The 23,925-nt window shown below is 43.7% G+C and overlaps 1 protein-coding gene across 2 annotated transcripts in view; it reads left to right on the plus strand.

The window, feature by feature from the left end:
* Positions 1-23,925, plus strand: part of SPAG6 (sperm associated antigen 6) — a gene marked incomplete in the record, with an annotated part of 163,176 nt that overhangs the window by 83,489 nt on the left and 55,762 nt on the right. For both annotated transcript variants that reach the window (XM_078781365.1, XM_078781366.1), the window contains 1 exon segment: positions 20,835-21,040. In XM_078781365.1, coding sequence (XP_078637491.1) covers positions 20,835-21,040 — 206 coding nt within the window.

Here is a 23,925-nt window from a genome sequence, read left to right on the forward strand (position 1 = left end):
CAGGACCAATTCAGAGCCAAAGTACTGCTAAACTACAGGTTTGTTTTCTGATTCATGTTTAAAATATGTCATTCAAGTGAAATTAAGTTGTTACTTGATCATAAACTAACGTTTTTAGACAGGACAGACAGAGAGATGTGACCCAATTGCTTAACCCCGCTTTTCGCTTCATGCACGTGGAACCGCCTTTGGAGGCCATTTTTCCCCGCAGAGCACGGGTTGGCCTTTTTCCGGCACCGTGGTCCCCTTTTTTGAAGCAATGTTTTTCGGCCGGATGCCCTTCCTGCCTCCAACCCTGTTAGTCGCCTCTTGCGACACACAGGGAATTACCAGTGAACTGGTACTCAAATTGCCGACCTCAGAAGGATGACAGGCTGAGTCAACCCCCCTGGCGTTAATTCAGCGATCGACCGGGATTCAAACCCAGGATCCTAGGATCCCAAGCCGGCACCTTAACCGCTAAACCAACACCAGGCTGCCCGCTTCATGCACGTGGGGTAAAGACAAACTCTAAGTCTAAAGCAGCTTATTTCAGTCCACTGCAGGACAAGGGACAACTAATGTTGACAAATGTTTGACGCACTCAATACACTTTCAGAGTGGGTTGGGGAGTGAGCAGACAAGACGCTACATCAATGTGCGCACTATCCCTCGGATGGGTGTTAAATTTGGCGTTCGTCTGCCAGATTTAGTGGGGGGCATTAAACATCCCACGATGACTTTAGTGAAGAGTAGATCAAATATCGCCACAATCCTGAACAAATTCCAAATTCCTGCACACTCAAGTCGAGTCAGAGTGGTGACCCATCCAGGATTGCAACCTTCGCCACGAAACAGTTTCAGCAGAACTGACTCTGTATAAATCATGGTGCATGAGTCAGTCTCAGTCTCAGTCTCAGTCTCTCTCTTTCTCTCTCTCTCTCTTTCTTTCTCTCTCTCTCTCTCTCTCTCTCTCTCTCTCTCTCTCTCTCTCTCTCTCTTTCTCTCTCTCTCTCTTTCTCTCTCTTTCTCTCTCTTTCTCTCTATTTCTCTCTCTTTCTCTCTCTTTCTCTCTCTTTCTCTCTCTTTCTCTCTCTTTCTCTCTCTTTCTCTCTATTTCTCTCTATTTCTCTCTCTTTCTCTCTCTTTCTCTCTCTCTCTCTCTCTCTCTCTCTCTCTCTCTCTCTCTCTCTCTCTCTCTCTCTCTCTCTCCTGTTGGTGTGTTGGGTGCGGTGTCATGGCGGGTTCCCGCTTCGTGTCGTGAGTGCTCTGTCTTGGCTGTTTGTCCTACGCCCCCCCCCCCCCCCATTTCGCTCCTTCGTGTCCTTGTTTCTATTTGTAAAGCTTCCCTGTGTTTCCCCTTCTATGTTGAGACGAGAGAGAGAGAGCCTTAGAGCACACTTACCGTGCAGGTTAAGGTAATCGTCGTTTTTGGGTGATTCCCTGTTGTTTTTTTCCCCTGACTTATTTTCTTCACTTCAAACCTTTTTTCTTGCTTATATTTCCTTAGTTTGTTTTTTTAACGCTCCCTTTCCCTAAGCTGGGAAAGTAGGAGTGCATTACTAACTTCCTCTTCCCGAGCTGGGAGGACGAGGTCGAGCCTCGTGTGTCCAAACATGGCGGCTGCTCATTCGCAGCGATATGCAGCGTTTGAGCAATTATCACGTGAGCATGGCATTGCATGTTCTCCACCGGAGGGTGTTTCAGTAGAAGCCATTGTTCTCACGATCGGGAATATGATTGGGTTTGATAAGATATGTGCTGCGTCACGTATGAACAAACGGGTTATCGTGTTTGTGTCAGATGTAGAGCACGTTGCTCTCATCGTACAACAAGGTTTGTCCCTCGACTCTGGACACTTTGTTATGGTTTATTCCTTGGATACTCCTGCTCAGAAAGTGGTTATTTCGAATGTACCACCATTCCTAGATAGCAATACCATCCTTGCAGCGCTGCAGCGATATGGGCAATGTGTGTCCCCATTAATAATGCTCCCTTTGGGCTGTAAGGATGAACGTGTCAGTCACGTGATGAGTTTCCATAGACAGGTTTTTATGGTTCTCAAAAAGGAATATCCCTCCTTGAATGTTGCTTTAAAATTCACGACAAATGGTCGCGATTACCAAGTATACATCACCACCGACACCCTAAAGTGCTTTGGTTGTGGTGCAGTGGGACACATGAAACGGTTTTGCCACCATCAGAAGGAACAGTCCTAACATGGTGGAAACGGGAAACAATGACTCACAGATTAATGTTAACGGTTCCTGCTCGACAAATGTGCAGGATAAACCAGGTAAACAAGTGGACACGCCCCCTCCCGTTGAACCAATGGACAGCGCAAATGAGGGGTTTGTCACCGTTTCCAAAGGAAAAAAACGTAAATCGGCTGTAAGAAGTGCGTCACCTTCTGGGAAAAGACAAATCAGTGAAAACTCCATCACTGGAATTCAATGTGATAACAGGTTTGCCTTATTAGAGGAAAAGGATACCCCCACTAGTACAAACATTATCAAGGAAAAAGTGGATTCTAATTTTCCAATCCCAGTGAGTGTTCCCGATCCTTCAGACAGTGTCATCTCACACGAGGATGTTCATTGTGCAGCTTCCTCCTGTCAATCGCAAGAGGAGGAAAAGCACTTAAAATCTCCCCCTAAAAAAGGAATAAATGAGGAAAATAAGGGCACAGAGAGAATAAAAGAGGATAATTTAAATCCACTGAAGGAGAGTGACATCCATGAACCGAGCATCGTGGTCATGTCGCAAACATGCTTGGAGCCCCTCACCTCGCATCCCGAAGAATCTTCAAATGTGACTACAGCACAAAACGTTCCTGAAGAAGTTTCTTTTATTGAAACTGAGCAATCATGTGATGTGCGCCAGGAAGCTGAAACACCAATTGATTCCCCGTATGAGGAATCTGATGGTGAGGGTCAAGAGGAGTCCTCTCAGATTCTAAAGGCTGTAAACAGCCCTTCGGATGACGAGCTTCTGGACTTTTTGAGAGATTCCTATCGGAAAAGGAACATTGAACTGAAAGATCATTTCCCCGATCTTCAGGTGTTGATTTTTAAATTGAAGGAAATTGTGCGTAACCCTGACACTCCAAATTTCACTGATGCTCAGAAGCACCGGCTAAGAAAAATGATCCAGAAAGCTCGGCAGGAGCTTCGTAAATGAGGGCCCTATGGGTTTTTTGATCTATTTAGTTATTTATCTTCTTTCTTTTTCCGAAAGAATGAGTGTTAGTTTTGGCAGTCTAAACATTAACGGTGGTGTTAGTTTAGAACGCAAAGTTCAGGTAAAAGATCTGACCCGGCGTTTGCACCTGGATGTCTTGTTACTGCAAGAAACGCACGGAGATCTGAATGGCCAAGCCCAGTGGAGAAGGCTAATGAAGGGCCAGTGGTTCTTCAGTAATATCAATTGTCTCACTGCTGGAATTGCTTTCTTTGTCTCCTCCTCATTAACACTCTCACAAGTTCAATATAATGAAATAATTCCCGGACATCTGGCTTGTCTTCAATTCACTGCCAATAATCAAATCTTTGTTTTTGTAAACATATATGCTCCCTGTAAGAATGCTGAAAGGCACAACTTCTTTCTAAAGCTCGAGGATCTTCTGAGTACAATTGACTTAAATTGCTCTTTTATAATGAGTGGCGACTTCAACTGCACTCTTGACCCTGCGTTAGATAGAAACAGTGCGGAGCCACATCCTAGATCTGCCAAACCCTTGGAGAAAATCATCAAGACGACGGGATTAATAGATGTCTGGCGTATTCAGCACCCTATGCAACGGCAGTTTACTTGGTCTAGATGTACGTCTCAGATGCACACACTAGCCAGGTTAGACAGAATTTATGTCAATACTGTAATGCTTGACAAGATATTGAAATCTGATATCGTGCCTTCTCTTTTTTCTGATCATCTGGCTGTAATTTTGTCCTTTAAGCTTGCTTGCAGCAGCATGGCAGTCCATATTGGAAGTTCAATGTCATGTTGCTGGAAAATGGTGCTTTTTGTGAAGCTTTCAAAGTGTTTTGGATTAGCCTCAAAGAAAGAAAGAATAATTTTGATAACCCGATATTATGGTGGGACTGCGCTAAGGCACAGATCGCTGTCTTTTGCCAACAGTTTATATATTTCTCTTCTTTTAGTGTAAAAAGGGAGAGGTTCGCACTTGAAAAGGAAATAATGAAGTTGCAAACTGATGTGGCAAATAGCCCCAATAGAACAAATAATCATTTGCTTATGGAAAAGAAGACTCTACTAAACAACCTAGTTGAATACCAAGCAAAAGGTGCAATGGTCAGTCTACGGATGGATCAGCTATATAATTTAGATGCACCGACCAATTTTTTTTTCCATTTTGATAAAAAGACTACCAATCAAAGGCAAATTGAAACCTTAAAGCTCTCAACTGGTAACACTGTGACGTCACAAGATAATATAAAGAGGGAGGTTTATAACTTCTTTTCAGGCTTGTTTATGGCAAATGATGTTGACGATGGCTCAATAAGTTATTTCACATCTGACCTACCCATGCTAAGTGCTGCTCAAAGGGATCAGCTTGGCTCCTTACTTTCCTTGGAAGAGCTTACACTTTCCCTTGCTTCTTTACCTACGGGTAAATCTCCTGGATTGGACGGCCTCCCAATAGAGTTTTATAAATCCTTTTGGCCCTTATTAGGCCCAGAACTATTGGAGGTCTTTAATAGTTCATTACGTTGTGGTGACTTGCCGATGAGCTGCCGAAGAGCAGTAATTAGTTTATTACCCAAGAAAGGAGACCCTCAGCTCATTGATTAATTGGCGTCCAATCTCTCTTCTAACTTCAGATTATAAAATATTTTCTAAAGTTCTAGCTCGACCCATCGCCCCACTTCTAGAGTCGTTGATTCAAAGTGATCAGTCTTTTTGTATCCCTAACCGACAGATACACGATAACATATTTTTATTAAGAGATCTTTGGGATGTGTGTAAAATAAAAAATGACAATCTTGGTTTGATTGTGCTTGACGAAGAGAAGGCTTTTGACCGTGTAAGTCATGTATATCTTTTCAAGGTCCTAGAGTGTTTTGGACTTGGTCCTGTTTTCCTCTCCATGGTAAAACTGCTCTATAATGGCATCTCCTCAATACTCAGAGTAAACTCTGAACTGACTTCACCTGTAAAGGTTGGAAGGGGTATCCGTCAGGGATGTCCTTTATCTGGTATTCTGTACTCTTTAACCATTGAGACTCTTTTAATCAAAGTCCGCAGCATCTTAAACGGATGCAGAAATTTGCTCACAAGACCTGTAAAAGTCTCTGCATATGCTGACGATATTTGTGTCATCGTACATAATAGCGATGAGATCAAGAAACTGGTGGACTGCTTGGACTATTATGGTTTAGCTTCTTCAGCTTTGGTAAACTGGAACAATTGCCAGGCGATGTGGATGGGCCCATGCCAGCTGCCTATGCCTGTCCTTCTGAAACACCTCACCTGGTCCCTCAACGGACTGAAGTACCTTGGTGTTTTCATCGGTGATGCAGCTACACAAGTGAAAAATTGGGAGGGTCTCGCTGACTCTCTCGAACAAAATCTGCGGAAATGGAAAGGGTTGCTGGCTTTGCTTTCATACCGGGGACGAGTCCTGGCCATCAACAATCTAGCAGCATCTATACTGTGGCACAGAATCAAAGCCATTCCACCTCCTGAACACTTTCTGCTGAATATACAGAAAACAATAATAAACTTCTTCTGGAGTGGAAAACATTGGCTTCGTCCAGAGATCTTGAATCTTCCCTTAGAGGAAGGCGGACATGATCTTGTGGACATCGTATGCAGGGCAATGGCATTTGGCATCGCCTCAATCTGGCGGCTTCTCTATGGTCCATCAGACCTAGCCCGGAGGTCCACTCACATCACACCTGACGTAGAACACGACTGGCATCAACTTTTTAAGAACCAATGCTATTTCAGCAATTTATCGGCTTCATCTGCTAGAATCGGCTTCTTGCTAAAGCCAGGCCTGGTGTGTGAGTCATGCTATTTTCAGGAGGTAATAAAAGGTCGGCTTAGCTCTCTCAAACTAGTAAGCCAAAACTTCCATTGCACCATATTTAACGTGTATGCGCCAAGTGATAGCGTAGAGCGTATCGCCCCTATGATAAATCACTTAAGATCGATTGATTTTGATCATTGCGTGTGTGTCGGAGGTGATTTTAATTGCACCTTCGACCCATCAATTGATATAAACTCTGTCGAACCCCATCCTGAGTCCCATGTACACTTATCCCATTTTTTTTAGCACAATGGGTTTAGTGGATGTTTGGCGGTTGCACCACCCAAACACATCCCAGTACACCTGGTGTCGATGCACCAATAGTCGAGTATCCTTGGCAAGGCTCGACAGATGGTACATTAACATACCCTTTAAAAATACTGCGGTTTCTTCAAATCTTTTCCCTTCCGTGTTTTCGGACCATCATTTGGTAACCCTAAACCTTTCCTTTCCTCAACCCATAAATAGAAGCATTTATTGGAAGTTTAATGTTAGACTTCGAGAAGACAGTGTGTTTAAAGAAGCCTTTCGTGTTTTCTGGGCAAGTCTAGTAGCAAAGAAATCCTCCTTTTCTTCATCCAGCATATGGTGGGATAATATGAAATCTCAAATTCGGGTTTTTTGTCAGTTTCCAATCACACAGCACAAACGACAAGCACATTACAATGGTCCGGTTGGAATTAGATATTCTAAAATTGGAGAGTACATTGGCTCATGAAAATAATGACGCCAATTACCGGTTATTGCTTGAAAAGCAAGCTCTTTTAAGGAATTTAGTTCAAGAGAGAGCAGCCGGTACATTAATTAGACTTAGAATACAGAATGTAAAATTATCAGACACCCCAAATAAGTCTTTCTTTCATTTAGAATCTTTAAGCAAGCCATCACGGCTAATCTCGTCTGTTCTGGACTCAAGAGGCAACGTTGTCAATGAAGATGATGTTAGACTAAACATTATTGAATTCTATACAAAACTTTTTGAGCAGACTGTTTGTAATGATACAATGATGGATTTAAAGGGCCACAGACACAGAAAATCATGTTTGGTTGAATTAATAGATATTGCTTCACTTAACACTTAATCGTCCTTTTTTTTGAATAAATATCACTCGATTGCCCCCCACCACCCAAAAAACGGCGATTTGATTGCTCATGTGACTGGCTATGTCATCGAGGGAATTTTTGTTGCTGCTGGTAGTTTTTAGCTGGTATTGGAGTCCCGCCCCGAAAATCGTGATGTTCATTCATGATGTCACCTGTGTGATGTAATCGAGGGAAAGGTTTCTCAGCACGCAATGATAACTGCCTGACCAAGAATCTTCTGATAGTCAAAATCATTATTAAAAACTACCAGCAGCAACAAAAATTCCCTCGATGACGTAGCCAGTCACATGAGCAATCAAATCGCCGTTATATGGGTGGCGGGGGCCAATCGAGTGATATTTATTCAAAAAAAAGGACGATTAAGTGTTAAGTGAAGCAATATCTATTAATTCAACCAAACATGATTTTCTGTGTCTGTGGCCCTTTAACCTCTCACTTTCCCGCCCTAACTGAGGCTCAACGGTTGGAGCTTGACTTACCAATCACCCTCCCTGAGCTAACCTGTGCTCTTGCTGCCATGGATTCGGGGAAAGTCCGGGTATCGACGGTCTACCTCCCGAATTCTTTCTGAACTTTTGGGACCTTTTAGGCCCCGAGTTGCTGAATGTTTTGGAGGCTTCTATACAGACTGGTATAATGCCGCTGAGTCTAAGAAGAGCCGTAGTATGCTTGCTCCCAAAAACTGAAGATCCCCGACTTTTGGTGAACTGGTGACCAATCTCCCTGCTGTGCACGGACTACAAGCTTTTTTCAAAAGTACTGGCTAATCGACTAAAAAAGGTTATTGGTGATCTGGTATTACCAGTACAGAGTTACTGTGTTCCTGGAAGATCCATCCATGATAATATTTCTTAAATCAGAGATCTCATTGATGGTAACCATGTGCAAAAAGATTTTGGAATGATCTCGCTTGATCTTGAAAAGGCATTTGACAGTATTGACCATAAGTTTATGCATTATGTATTACAGGCATGCGGCCTTGGAGCAAACTTTCGATCCTACATTTCCTTGCTATACACAGACGTATTTAGTTTAATTAAGATTAATTAATGTGTTGGCTCCCCCCATCAAGGTTCGGAGAGGGGTACGGCAAGGGTGTCCAGACTCTGGTTTATTGTTTGCTCTTTAGAGCCCCTTCTCAATCTACTGAGAAAGAAGATTTCTGGAATAGCACTTTCTCCCATGAGTCCGCTGCTAACCCTATCTGCTTGTGCGGATGACGTCTGCATCTTTGTAAAAGATAAAGACGATATTGATATCCTTGTTGAGTGCCTAACAAAGTTTCACTCTGCTTCCTCTTTAAAAATCAATTGGAACAAAAGCAAGACGTTATGGATACCCTCCCTTTATTGCAACCATCCTCAGCCTGTACCACTGCCGCCCCCATCACCTCCCCACAGAGTTTCTGTGGGGAAGTGAGGGAATTAAGGACTTGGGCATATTCCTTGGTTCCCCACAGTATGCTCAGAAAAATTGGGACGGGGTAATTGAGCAAGTGGGAGAAAGATTGAACTGATGGAAAAGGGTTTTACCTCATTTGTCTTTCAAGGGCCGTGTGCTAGTGATCAACAACTTAGTTGCCACACTGTTGTGGCATAGGTTCATTTGCCTGCAACCGTGAGAGGCCCTGCTCAAAGCACTCCAGGGCAAACTGGTGGACTTCTTCTGGGGAGGCTACCACTGGCTACGACCCGATGTGATATGTCGCCCCTCGGCCGAGGGTGGCCACAACCTCGTCGACATCAAAGCCCGCCTAATGGCCTTCCGGTTGCGGTCCATTCAATGTCTCCTCTACATGGAACATCTGCCAGGCCGGCTCCCTGCATGCCTTGTACTACAGCGAGCGGGTAGGCTCGGGTACGATTTTGAACTTTTTCAAATGAACCTCCAACATGTCGACATATCGCTCCTCCCTGCTTTTTACCAAAGCCTCTTGAATGCCTGGCAGAGCCTTTCTGTGAGTCGTCAGGCAGACACATATGTCACAAAAATGCAAGCACACGAGCCTTTGTTTTATAACCCTCTCTTTCCCGACATTTCAAAAAGTCGAGATTTTTGCCAACACTTTATAGCAGCTGGTATCGTGAAGGTGCGGCATCTCCGACATGACTCAGGGTATGGTTGGAAATCCATAAGTGAAATCGCAGACCTGACAGGGATTTATCCATAGGGTGATTGTAAAAATTTTGAAGAAAATGATTCAGGTGGGATGGCAACTTGGCCTAACTTGAACTCGAGGTACAGAAGAAGATTTGAATGAGTCAACAGTGCCTAAATTGATTGTTGAACCCATTCAAAATGATTTGCCCCCTGTTAGCGATGGGTCAAAGCTTTTCCAGACTATGGACAGCAAGGGCATCTATAAGATGTGCCTTAAATTGTTACATGGGAACCCTTCATTAAATGGAGTTACCTGATGGAAAGGATTGTTACCCGGAAGACCCCCCTCCGAACCTATCTGGGAAGCCATGTATAGTGAGCCCATATCAAAAAGAACAGGTGATCTCCAGTGGCGTTTGGCCCACTGGATTGTTCCCTCCAACACGTTCATTAGACATTTTTTCCCCTGTATCTGTTTGTTGTCCCTTCTGTACAGTCAATGAAGACCTGTTTCATGCATTCATAGACTGTCTCCGATTATTTCCTTTGTTTCATTGGTTGAATTATATTGCACAAAATGCAAATTACTTTTTCTTTGAGAAATTTCCTCTTTTGCTTTGCTCCTAAACAAGATCCTGAATCTAAACTGTTTAGTTTCCTAATAGCAACTGCAAAACTTGCTGTTTATTTAACAAGAAAAGATAAACTATCTGGCAAACCGACAGAGCACTGTAATATCATGTTGTCTTTTAATGCATTGGTCTCAGCAAGATTTAAACTTGAGTTTACTTTTTCCAACGAGGCCGGAATTCTTCAAAACTTTATTGATACTTGGTGTGTCGGTGGTTTTTGTGAGGTTGAAGAAAACGAATTGAAAATACTGTTATGAGATGCTGATTATGTTTCTTTTATTTGATGATCATTGGGTGGTTCTTCTTTTTGTTGGCATTATTGATTTGATTGTAAAACATGTATATTTTTTAGTTTTTGTATTTTTGTAATAAAAGGACTCAAAAGTCTCTCTCTCTCTCTCTCTCTCTCTCTCCCTCGCTCTCTCGCTCTCTCGCTCTCTCGCTCTCTCTTTCTCTCTGTCTCTGTCTCCCAAACTGTTCTGTATTGGATGCACTCCTCATCCATAAGGAGTCAGAGTTCAGAACAATAAGTCAACACTTCCGCTTCCGGTCCGGTATGAAGAGGACGCAGGCGTCACATGCTCGCCGCTTCTTCGACCGGGCCACTGTCAGTTGCTTTCTTTTTTGGTGGTCGTGCGGATTTTTTGGCCATCGAGTCTGCCCTCTGCATAGCCCCGGCTCTGCTCCCTGCTTCGCCTGCCCGGCTCCTTCGCCTGCTCGCTGTTTCCTCGGGCGCGCTCTCGTGGGTTGTGACCATCGCAGCGGTCTGGTGGCGGTTTCCCGCCGTGATCTAGATTTGTAGCGGCGGCGGTCGATTGCCGCTGCATTTGCCGCTTTGCCGTGATCAACCTTGGCCTCGTGATCGTCTCTTTGCGCCTGCCTGCCCTCTGCTTGATCCCGGCTCTGCTCCTGGCTTCACCTACCTGGCTCCTTCGTTTCCTCGGGCTCGCTCCCGTGGGTTGGGACCATTGTTTCACCTCCTCAACCTTGGCCTCGTCTCGTCTCTCCGCTCCTGCCTGACATGGCTCTGCGGTACTCCGCCGCAAGGCTCCTTCTGCTCAATACCCGCTCCACCCCATCATGCATCTCTGCCATCAAATCAAATGGACTCCTCCGACGACCCAGGTACATTCACCGTGGCTCCGGTCGTAAGTTTGTATATTTGCAATCAGGTCACTCCATCCCCGTCCTCTGGTCGGCTCAGCGCACTCTCACTCTTCGTCCCAGCGCACCTGGTCACAGCAACGCACACGATCGCACCTCCTGCCTACGAACCCTGGCTAAATCACCTGAATTCATCCCTGCTGTTCAAAACAACATCAAGCTCACCCTGTTCAACACCCGGTCCCTCAACAACAAATGCCTCATCCTGAACGAATACATTCTGGATAACAAACTGGACTTTCTCTGTCTCACCGAAACCTGGCAACAACCTCTGGACTACTACACACTCAACCTCACCACACCCAATGGATATTCCTACGTCAATAAACCACGCTCGGGGGGCCGAGGTGGTGGAATTGCCGTTATCCACCGTCAAGACATCAAGACCAGCCTCATCCCCATCGCCTCATCCTCATCATTTGAACACCTGGCTTTTAAACTCTCTGGTCGCACGCAGTCAGTCATGGCTGTCGTCTACCGCCCTCCCAAGCCACACCCATCATTCCTGTCTGACTTCTCCTACTTTCTGACCCAGCTCTGTTCCCTCTCCCCCTCAATCCTCCTCCTTGGTGATTTCAATATCCACATGGACTCCACTGACTCCACAATAACCACTGACTTCACTGATTTACTCACCTGCTTTAACCTCACTCAACATGTCGACTTTCCTACCCATATCCGTGGTCACATTTTGGACCTTGTCTGCTCCACTGGATTAAATTTGCACCGTCTCTCTGGCTCCGACCTCACCCTCTCTGACCACTTAGCCATCACTCTGACCATCAACATCCCCGCCCCAACACCAAGGCATTATCGCACTATCAACTTCCGTAAGCTAAACGCTCTTTCACCTACCTCATCCTCATCCACCCTCTCTGAAAAAATGTCCACTTCTCCCTTCATTGACCTCCACACCCCTTCCGACCTCACTGACTACTACAACCACACTCTCTCCTCCTGCCTTGACCAGCTTGTGCCTGTAAAAACCAAAACAGTTTCTTTCACCCATTCTGCTCCCTGGTTTACCCCTGAACTCCGCCTGATGAAATCTCGTGCTCGCCAACTTGAAAGACTCCGCAATAAAACAGGTCTCACAGTTCACTCCCAAGCCTAGAAGGACCACCTACAACACTACAAAGATGCCCTCTCCCACGCCCGCTCCGCCTACTACTCTCAGATTATCCACTCTGGCTCCGGAAACCCAAAAGCACTCTTCTCAACAATAAACAAACTCCTCCGCCCCCTGAACACCACCACCCAGTCATTCACAGTAGACAACTGCATCTCCTTCCTCTCTTTCTTCCAACGCAAAATTGACAACATCTACAACAGCTTGACCACCGCCGCACCCGCTCCCCCTCCAACCACCTGCCCCCCCTTGTCCTGCCATCCCCTGTCTCGGTTCTCCCCAATCTCCCCTACTGACCTCTCTGAACTCCTCATAGGAATGAAAACTGCCACCTGCACTCTTGACCCCATCCCCTCCAGCTTTGTCAAGGCCTCCCTCCCTGCTCTCTCTCCACTTATCATTGCAACAATAAACTCCTCCCTGTCTACAGGCATCGTCCCACCTTCCCTCAAAATTGCTGCTGTTACCCCCATTCTAAAAAAACCTGGTCTAAACCCTGACACCCTAAACAACTTCAGACCCATCTCCAACCTACCCTTTCTGTCAAAAGTTTTGGAACGCGCTGTAGCCACTCAACTCAAACATCATCTCTCTGCCAATAACCTGTATGAAACATTCCAATCCGGATTCCGCTCCAACCACAGTACTGAAACTGCTCTCCTCAAAGTCACCAACGACCTTCTCCTCTCCTCTGACGCTGGCAACCTCAACATTCTCGTCCTCCTCGACCTCAGCGCTGCCTTTGATACCATAGATCACACCATCCTCCTCACCCGACTTGAATCCACCTTTAACGTTACCGGCACTGCCCTCTCTTGGATTAAATCATACCTCTCTGACAGACGCCAGTTCATCTCCATCAATAACTGCAAATCCCCCACTGCTCCCCTCCCCCAAGGTGTCCCCCAAGGTGCAGTTCTTGGCCCCCTCCTCTTCATCCTTTACCTGTCCCCCCTCGGTCACTTAATCCGCCGTCATGGTCTCCAATTCCACTGCTTCGCCGATGACATCCAGCTTTTCATCTCCACCAAGTCCGTCTCCACCGACACCCACTCTATCCTGACAAACTGCATCACTGAAATAAAATCCTGGCTTCAAATCAACTTCCTCAAGCTTAACTGTGATAAATCTGAAATAATCATCATTGGCCCAAAAACGCTCACAAAATCCACCCATAACTTTGCCCTCAACATCGACGGTATCCCAGTATCCACCTCCCCTCACATCCGGAATCTTGGCGTCATCTTTGACCAAACCCTTTCCTTCGACAAATACATTAAACAGATCACAAAGTCAGCCTTCTTTCACCTGAAAAACATCGCCCGTCTCCGCTCATCCCTCTCCTCCACGGCTGCAGAAACCCTCATCCACGCCTTCATCACCTCCCGTCTGGACTACTGCAATAGCCTCCTCTATGGTTCACCCTCAAAAATCACCAATAAACTCCAATACATTCAGAACTCCGCTGCCCGTCTACTCACCCATTCCCGGACCCGTGACCACATTACCCCCATCCTTTACAAGCTTCACTGGCTCCCCATCCCCCAGAGAATCCAGTACAAAATCCTCCTCTTGACATACAAAGCCCTCCATTACCTGGCCCCATCCTACCTGGCTGACCTCCTCTCCAGACACACTCCCACCCGCAACCTCCGCTCTGCTGGTACCAACCTCCTGACCCCCCCCCCCCCCCCCCACCCCCCATCCGGACCAAATTCAGATCCTGGGGGGACAGGGCCTTCTCCATCGCTGCTCCCATCCTCTGGAACTCACTACCTCACACCATCAGAGACTCCTCCTCACTCACCACATTCAACACATCACCAAAGACCCACCTGTTCAACACTGCATTCAACATTCAACCCACAGCATTTAACCCCTGACTATCACTTCTCCTTCTCCCTCCTTTTGCCTTAAATATTTCCCTATTGATTCTTGTCTTTTTGCAATTGTTGTTTTCATGTATTGTTATGCATTATGTTTTCCACTCTGTCAAAGCGCCTTTGGGCTTCATGAAAAGCGCTATACAAAATAAATGAATTATTATTATTATTATTATTACAATTTGAAACAGAGCTTATAATGTAACAAAGTCCTTCACTTTGACTATAAATCCCTTCACAAATACAGTCACAACGTCTGCCATTTCTTTCTCTGGTCACATTACCTTTTAGAACACATCATCAGATCGTTTTGGCCTTACCTTTTGTTTTGACATCTCAGCACTCCAAGACACTAACATCGCATCCCCACATTATCTCCCATCAAAACATCACTTTGAGCTCTTTCATTGTTCACAAAGCATTGAATATTCTACCAATAAAATATCTATGCCCACTCTGGGCAGGTGTCAGGCTGGCAGGATAGCCTCGAGGTACGCACTCTAGCCTGGGTTTGAATCTCGGTCCAGCTATAAACTGTCATCCCGGTATTTCACAGGCAAGGTGATTCATCATTGTGCCCCTCGGATGGACGTTAAACGTGTATCCCGTCTGCCAGCATTACTCGGTGGATGTTAACGATCCCACGGGGGTCCTTTGTGACGAGTTGGAGAGCTACAGTTGGCACCGTTAACAAATTCAAAATTAGCATTTTCTTCCGAGGTTAAAATCGAATTGAAGAACAAATGAGATATTTGACATTTCTCTTGACCAAAGAACATGTTTTTTTTAGAGAAACCATTTTCAACATTTCTCATTTGCTGAGAAAAGTTCAGGGCTCTCAGGGAAATCACTTCACCAACCATTGCTTTGATGAATCAGGAATCTGATCTGATGATTACTATGTTTTTATATGCAAAATATGCAAAATATAGGTTCTGTATGCAAGAGGGGTGGGTGTGAGGAGAGTTAACGAGGTTGGAAAAATCATGGGTAGGGATGGTATTAATGACACTAAATAGTGGTGTATGAGTATTGCTATCACCTGGGCATTGATCGGTGGGGGGCAGTGGGGGCATGCCACCCACAATTTTGGGAGTACAGGGGACAGCATATCGATTGTCCTCCACTCCCACACATTTTTGGTCGAAAAAACAAACAAAAAAATGTGCACACTCACAAACAATAATTACAAAGCAGTTTTACTTACAATCCTACTATAATTCACCAAATGTCCGTCTGTCTGTCTGTTCCCAGGTATCGCAAAAACGGCTGAACCGATCGTAACGAAATTCTGGGTGGGTAATCCTGGGACCCCCTGGAGTAAAATAGGCTATATTGTTTTTCCAATTTCCAAATTTTCCAGTTTTTCCAAACACGATGGAATAATATTTACCGATATGAGCAGTGATGTGGCTTTTATTGAAATTCTACAAATACTGTTTAGATTTTGATGATTTGCGTGTGATATGATTTAACGGATGTTTATATGAATCGTTTAAAATTAAAAAAGGCTTCAATTTCTGATATTTTGCCTTTTCATTTGGGCCTCCAAATTGAAGCCCTGCCCATAGGACAGGTACCGTTGATAGTTGATTTAATACATTTTTTGAAAAATTTGAATGAGCGATTATACTTAGCGAGTCGAATATTTTGGCTGAGGTTTAGCGAAGCGAGGTCAAAGCCGTTTTTTTCTGCAACGTAAGACACCCTGCTACCCATGCCTACAGAAAAGACTTTTTGGAACGCTGGCCGCATTTTACATTCAATCCTCGTGTAACTTTGTTAAAATAATATTCTCCATGGGTAGGTGCTGCTGTGTTGAATGTTTCGTTGCGTTCGCTCAAGCGGTTGCAGAGAAAACAAATTTAAGAGCGAATAAAGGTGAAAAAGTGAGGGCAGAAGAAAAAGAAAGTGAGGGCCTGGGCCTACATTCCACAACATGGTCAAGGATAGTTCTGCGGATTATTACTCATTATATTCGGCCGCTCCGCATTGTGTACTGCTCCATAGCACGCATGGACCGGAACTTGAGAGCGCTAGTTGAAAAAAACTTGAGGGCTCCTCTAGTTAGGTCATCATCATCCTAAAATACACAATTTGGTGTCTGCCTGTGGTCGATGCAATTGCTTGTTAGATGTCCAATCTCAACCAAACTTACCAGGGGGACTATGGGTCCATCGCAAATCACAAGACAATGGTTGTAGCTACATGCCCACCTGGGGGTTCCAAAGATGGGGTCGATGTAAATTCTCTATGTGGAAGTGTACCATGTAGCGCCGCTCCCACCAGAGCGTATGATGACAGGCCTTCCACCTTGATCGGTTTCGCCTTAATTTTACATTTTCAGACATTATTTTCACACTCCATTGTGTTCCTTTAAACTCGACTGCAAAATATCTGGAGGAATTCCCATGTTTTATTTGATTTTGCCGTCTTGGACAACCTTTTGCAGCTTGGAGCATCGTTTGCGACGTACAGCTGATGTTCCCACCCCATGGTGGACGTTCCTGTAAGCACACATTTTATCTTGAGGCTGGCATACTGTCCAGTTCTGGCCCAGTTCACCAGGCACTTCGCTGCCCATGGCTGGTCACTGACCTCCTGATTACTGGGCAGCTTTCTGGCCTCAACAACAAAGGTTGCTTAGAAAATACCAATGTCCCCCATTCCCCTCACTACCGCATAGAGGTGCATCTTTACATTTGTATACATTTTGTTCCTCATGGTGCTGTAAAAGAATCTCACTTGAACTTTTACCTCCACCACTCAAAGTGGATGGAGGTTATGTTTTCACCCCTATTTGTATGTCCGTCTATGTATCTGCAACCAGGATATCTCAAAAAGTTATTGACGGATTCGGACGACACTTGGTGAACAGTTTGTGTTGATGAAAAGGATCAATTGATTTGATTTTGGTGAAGATCCAGATCCGGATACGAGAATCTTACGATAAAATTCACCAAATGTCCGTCTGTCCGTTCGAAGGTACCGCAAAAACGGCTCAACTGATCGTAACATTTTGGGTGGGTATTCCTGGGACCACTGGGAGTAAAATAGGCTATATTGTTTTTCCAATTTTCCAATTTTTCCAAACACGATGGAATAATATTTACCGATATGAACAATGATGTGGCTTTTATTGAAATTCTACAAATACTGTTTAGATTTTGATGAGAATTATGAACCTGCCACGAATGCCCAATACAACCGTCATTTAAAACAGTATTTTGTTAAAGAATCAATTGATGATTGGAATTGAGTGAATACAATTACGATTTTGAATTCGTAATTGTATTCACCCAACCGTACGGAACTTCCCATCAGGATTTAAATATTTGTTTATGTCACGAATGTTGTTAAAAGTTTATTTTTCATATTAATGCTATTTAATTTGTGATTGGAGTTATGCTGTTTGGAATGAAAAAAGAGATATCGAGTTCAAGTGAATGACGGAATGCCGTGACGGTTTCTACTTTCTAAACGTGAATTTACGGATCGCCATATGCAGATTCGCCATTGACTGGGTATGGAACAAACGTACCCGTTTGTTTGCCAATGGGTACGGTTTTCATGGAAGTCCTTCACGAACTTGCTGTCCATGTCTGACACTCGACTGAAGGTGCTACAGGAATGTGGAATTTATTGGTTTCATGCTTCAGCATTCGCTGTTTCTGCATTGCCTATTTGCTTCTGGCCTCCCATCCATGCGTAGCACCGGTACCCCACTAGTTCTTTTAATTCTGGAAGTGATTTTTCACCATTGAGAGATAGGGCCAAAAACTATTTAGCACAATATTTCAAAACGTTGTGGATGGGTTATGACAAAACTTGGTGGACGAGTTGGTTAGGTGACCAGAACAAGCTGATTAGATTTTGGTTCAGGTCCGAATCCTGATCCGGCCTATCAGTGGATACCAAACGTAAACTGTTCAGCCTGGCGGAGGTGTGCGCTCTACTCTATATATGTATATATGTGATGCGTGTATGGAGTGTATTATTACACCACACGCGCAAAACAAAAATCAGTATTTGGCAATTGGTTCACTTTGCATCTGTCTGTCCGTCCACAAATGTCAGTTTATGATTGAGGAACAACTTAATTTAAATTTAATGTTATATTTTGAAAACGATCCTGTAGTTTAGCTGTGCTTTGGCTTTCATTTCGTCCCAATCACACATGTGCAGATAGGAGTGAGATACTTTATTCAGTCTGCCTACCTGTATGGCAGTCAAACAAAATTGAAAATCATTCCAAACAGGAAACTTGCTCTTTTTAAGGACATCATAAAGGACACAAACAACAGGCACAAATAACGAACGTAACGTGTTAAATAAGGTGGTGTAAAAGACAATGCATAAATGGCAGTAAACTTCCAAAAAGTGATTTTCTACAACATTTAAAACATTTATTTTATTTGAAATGATTATTAAATAGTTGAACACGAGATTGTAGAACACAAACACCATTTGGCACTTTCAAAAACTTTTCGGCTTTATTTGTATACCAAGTTAAGGCTCAAAAAGAGCGATTACACATGGAACATATAATAAAGGGAGCGGGAGACAAGAGGGGTGAGAGAGCAGCAGTGCAACAACAGTGCAACAGGGCGAGCACAACAACAGTGGGGAACAGGGACATCAGGAGATCTGTGGAAAAGAGGGCTGGGTGGGGTACATGTGATAAACAAGATGGACACTACAAGAACTTTCAGGAAAGAAAACAGGGAATTTGACGGAGGTGGGATTGGCATGGATTAGCCGTGGTAGAAAAGATCAAGGTTATGGATGGGGGAAGATAAGAGATGGTGGTGAACAGATATTTTGAAGACCTGGAGGGAGGAGTGGGATTGAAGAGAGTGTTGGAGTTTGCTCCAGAGGTGGAAAAAAGGGGAATAAAAGAGTGAAGGTGAACAGAGAGCCGAGATTTAGGCAGTTTCACCATAAGAGGGTTGCTGGCAGATCTTGTGCATCCTGTAGGAATATTTGTGGGACAGAGCACAGAGAGAGCTGGGGGGGCAAGGCCGGAGAGGAGTCGGTAGAAGACAAAGACCACCAACCTTCCTGCGGTGAGTGAGTGAGAGGCCCTTGGAGTTAGCTTCATCGCAGGAGATTCCAATGATTCTGAAAGCTTTGGTTTCAACAGCGTGAAGCCGACCTAGGTGTGAGGCAGGAGCACCGGCCCAGAGGGGGGAACAGTATTCCATTGAGCTGCGGATGAAAGCCTTGTATGAGGTGAGGAGCTCAGGTGTGCCAAGGAAGGACTGCACGACGGAGGAAGCCCATTCGGCGACTGGCTTTGGAGGCCAGCATGGAAATGTGGTTTGCCCAGGAAAGATCATGGCAGATAGTGAGACCCAAGAGCTTGAGTGACAGAACTTCTTGGAGAGGATTGTTGAGAAAGTAGATGGGAGGGTTTAGCAGTACTTGGACAAATATTACAGCATTTTACATCATCTCAACCAATGAAATTTGCTGCTCGCAAATCCCACCAAGTCCTTTTTATCAAGCCTGTGCTGAGCAAGGTGTTGTATGCTCTCGAGTTTAGAAATGTTTTGTGCTTAAAAGCTTATATTATAAACTAATTCAGGCAATGATTACTCAATGACACCTTGCTTTGTAAATAATGCAAGTGAAGTAGCAAAGCACCATAACATGACATGTTAACTCCATGCTTATGGCTTTGTGCTGCATTTGTTGCAAGAGGATCAAGGTTCCCATCTGACGACTTGTTTTGTGCAGTCAGAATTTGAACGTCACATAGAATGTAGCCAACGTAAAGCGCGTATCAGCTCATTCTGGCGACGAAGATCTCTTGTAAGGAAGAATAAATGCTCATTTTACCCTTACAACAGGTCACAACGAGCCTGGGTCCTTTGAACCTCAGGGGAGCAGCCGGAAGCCCAGACGACGCAGGTTAATTAATGGCAAAAACAAAATCATCATTAGATCTGCCAGCATAATTAGCAAAAATCATAATTAGCAAAAACAAGATCTGCCAGCAACCCTCTTAGGGTTTAAACTGCCAAAATCAAGACTCTCTGCTCACCTTCACTCCTTCCTTCCTCTTTTCTTCCGCCTCTAGAACAAACTCCCCCACTCTCTTCAATCCCACTCCTCCCTCCAGGTCTTTAAAACAGCTGTTCACCACCATCCCCCATCCAAAACCTTGATCTTTTCTACCCCTGTTAATTCACCCCAGATCCACTTTTTTTTGAATACCGACTTGTTTCCTGGAAGTCCTAGCAGTGTCCATATGTTTTATACCTCTCCCCTCCCCACCCCCCTTCCCATGCCTCCTCCCCCCAAGCCCTCCCCCTCCACAGATCTCCCGATGTCCCTGCTCTCCATCTTGTTCTCTCGCTCCCTTTATCATATGTTTTATGTGTCAGCTTGTCTTTTTGTGATCAATGTTAGCTCTTACAAGGAGCCTCGATCTTGTATACAAAAAAGAAAAGAAAAAAAAAAAGAGATGAGTTTGGCCCAAAAAATAATCCTATTAACACAAAACAATTAACCTTTGTCAGATCATACTTAAGCCTGGCAGCCATTTGCAATTGAGAGAGATTTATATCCTGTAGTTCAAAAAATTAAGTCACCACTGAGTAGTATAGCTTCCCAGCAGGTAAGGGTCAGGACCACTTGGTGCTGGAAACCTTTGATCGTAGTCTGGCATACCTGGCAGCTTCATTCGTTAGCGGGCCTTCATTTTTTTTTAGCAATATGGAATAAATTTTACGAAATGTACGTCTCAAGGCATCCCGTGCCTCACTGTGCCCCACCCGTCCCCGCAGATCTGGCCCAGGCCGTCGTGGATGCAGGAGCTGTGCCATTCCTTGTGCTCAGCATGCAGGAGCCCGAGATCGTACTGAAGCGGGTCGCCGTGTCAGCTTTGAGCGACATAAGCAAACACTCGATGGAGCTTGCGCACATCGTGGCCGAGACCGGTACCATCGCCATCCTGGCCCGAATGATCCTGAACCCTGACACAAAGCTCAAGGTTTGCATCTCAGGGTAACCGAGCCGATGGCTCAAGGCCATGGTGGAGCAGGAGAGGTTTAAAGGGCGACATCGATGAGATCAGGGACCTAATGGCGAACAGGAGGAAGTGTTATGGGTTAACAATATTGTTCAGCAGTAACATTCTTGCCTTGGACCTGTCTGAGTGGAATCCCCAGCCTGACGATAACTCGTCACCCCAGTGCTGTGTCCTCAGAGTTTTGCATCGAAGAGCCTTTAAAGATAGAGGAGATTGTGTGCTGGTACCTTGGACAAATTCAATATTCCTGTCCTATTGGCATCAGTGGTGTCTCACTGTTCATGCAACTTGCAGGGAAAAAAAATCATAAATTCATCCTGATCAACTAACGATGTATTCCCTCGATAGCTGAATGGGGATTACAATCCAAAGGCATCGATCCACCACAGTTGGAACTAGAACGTCACTCGGTACAGCGCACACCTCCACCAGGCTGAAGAGTTTATGTTTTGTATCCACTGATCCGGTTTTGTATCCGGTTTCGGACCTGAACCAAAATCGAATCGGCTTTTTCTTGTCACCGAACCAACTTTTCCACCAAGTTTAGTCAGAACTCGTGCATAACTTGTTTGGTATGGAGGTTATGTTATGTCTCGTTCTTCACCCTATCTCTCAAACAATGGACAAGAATCACTCACAAAATTAAATAATTCTCGTATCCGTAATCAGATCTTCACCAAAATCTAATCGAATCGATTCTTCCTTGTCACACACACAACCGATCCACCAAGTTTTGTCCAAATCCGCTCAGAACTTTTTGAGATATCCTGCGATGTATCGTTTTTGGCACTATCTCCCAATGGTGAAGAATCAATTAAAAATTAAATAACCCTCGTATCCGAATCCATATTCAGATCTTATTTGTCCTTGTCACATACACTACCTCTCCGCCAAATTTCGTCCGAATCCGTTCACAACTTTTTGAGATATTTTGTTCACAGACAAACAGGAGTGAAAACATAACCTCCATCCACCTTCGGTGGCGGAGGTAACGAGTCATGTTATTGTAAATGTACAATAGCAGTTTTCATTATCGCAGTAGAAAACATTCTACGATCACACGAAGCAAGTCATATTATGCTAGTTTTATTATTCTAGAGCTGGTCACATTATTCTAGATCATATTATGCTAGATCATATAAGTCCCTGGTGTTGGGCTAGCGGTTAGAGTGCCGGCTTGGGATCCCAGGATCCTGGGTTCGAATCCCGGTCGATCGCTGAATTAACACCAGGGGGGTTGACTCAGCCTGCCATCCTTCCGAGGTCGGCAAATTGAGTACCAGTTCACTGGTAATTCCCTGCTTGTCGTAAAAGGCGGCAAAAAGGGCTGGCGTCAGGAAGGGCATCCGGCCGTAAAACATTGCTTCAAAAAGGGGACCAAAAAAACAACAACAACCACGTTCCCCGAAAAAGGCCAACCCCCGCTTTGCGGGGAAAAATGGCCTCTAAAGGTTTTTATTTATTTATTTATATTATGCTAGTTTTATTAGTCTAGAGCAAGTCACATTATTCTAGATGATATTATGCATTTTATTATTCTAAAGCAAGTCATTATTCTAGAGCATATTAGGCTAGTTTTATTATTCGAGAGCTAGTCACATTATTCTAGAGCATATTAGGCTAGTTTTATTATTCGAGAGCTAGTCACATTATTCTAGATCATAAAATGCTAGTTTTATTAGTCAAGAGCTAGTCACATTATTCTCGATGATATTATGCTAGTTTTATTAGTCTAGAGCTAGTCACATTATTCTAGATCATATTATGCTAGTTTTATTATTCTAAAGCAAGTCACATTATTCTAGAGCATATTATGCTAGTTTTATTATTCTAGAGCTAGTCACATTATTCTAGATCATATTCTGCTAGTTTTATTATTCTGGAGCTAGTCACATTATTCTAGATAATATTATGCTAGTTTTATTAGTCTAGAGCTAGTCATATTATTCTAGATCATATTATGCTCGTTTTATTAGTCTAGAGCTAGTCACATTATTCTAGATGATATTATGCTAGTTTTATTATTCTAAAGCAAGTCACATTATTCTAGAGCATATTCTGCTAGTTTTATTAGTCTAGAGCTAGTCACATTATTCTAGATTATATTATGCTAGTATTATTATTCTAGAGCGTGTCATATTATGCTCGTATTATTATTCTAGAGTGTCATTATTCTATATCATATTATGCTCATTTTATTATTCTAGAGCTAGTCATATTATTCTAGAGCATATTATGCTAGCTTTATTATTCTAGAGCTAGTCACATTATTCGAGATCATATTATGCTAGTTTTATGAGTCTAGAGCTAGTCACATTATTCTAGATGATATTATGCTAGTTTTATTTGTCTAGAGCTAGTCACATTATTCTAGATCATATTATGCTGGTTTTATTATTCTAGAGCTAGTCACGTTATTCCAGATCATATTATGCTAGTTTTATTATTCTGGAGCTAGTCACATTATTCTAGATCATATTATGCTCGTTTTATTAGTCTAGAGCTCGTCACATTATTCTAGATGATATTATGCTAGTTTTATTATTCTAAAGCAAGTCACATTATTCTAGAGCATATTATGCTAGTTTTATTATTCTAGAGCTAGTCACATTATTCTAGATCATATTATGCTAGTTTTATTAGTCTAGAGCTAGTCACATTATTCTCGCTGATATTATGCTAGTTTTATTAGTCTAGAGCTAGTCACATTATTCTAGATCATATTATGCTGGTTTTATTATTCTAGAGCTAGTCACGTTATTCTAGATCATATTATGCTAGTTTTATTATTCTGGAGCTAGTCACATTATTCTAGATCATATTATGCTCGTTTTATTATTCTGGAG

This window comes from Myxine glutinosa, chromosome 7 (assembly GCF_964187855.1).
Source record: "Myxine glutinosa chromosome 7, kmMyxGlut1.1, whole genome shotgun sequence".
NCBI classification, from domain to species: Eukaryota; Metazoa; Chordata; class Myxini; order Myxiniformes; family Myxinidae; genus Myxine; species Myxine glutinosa.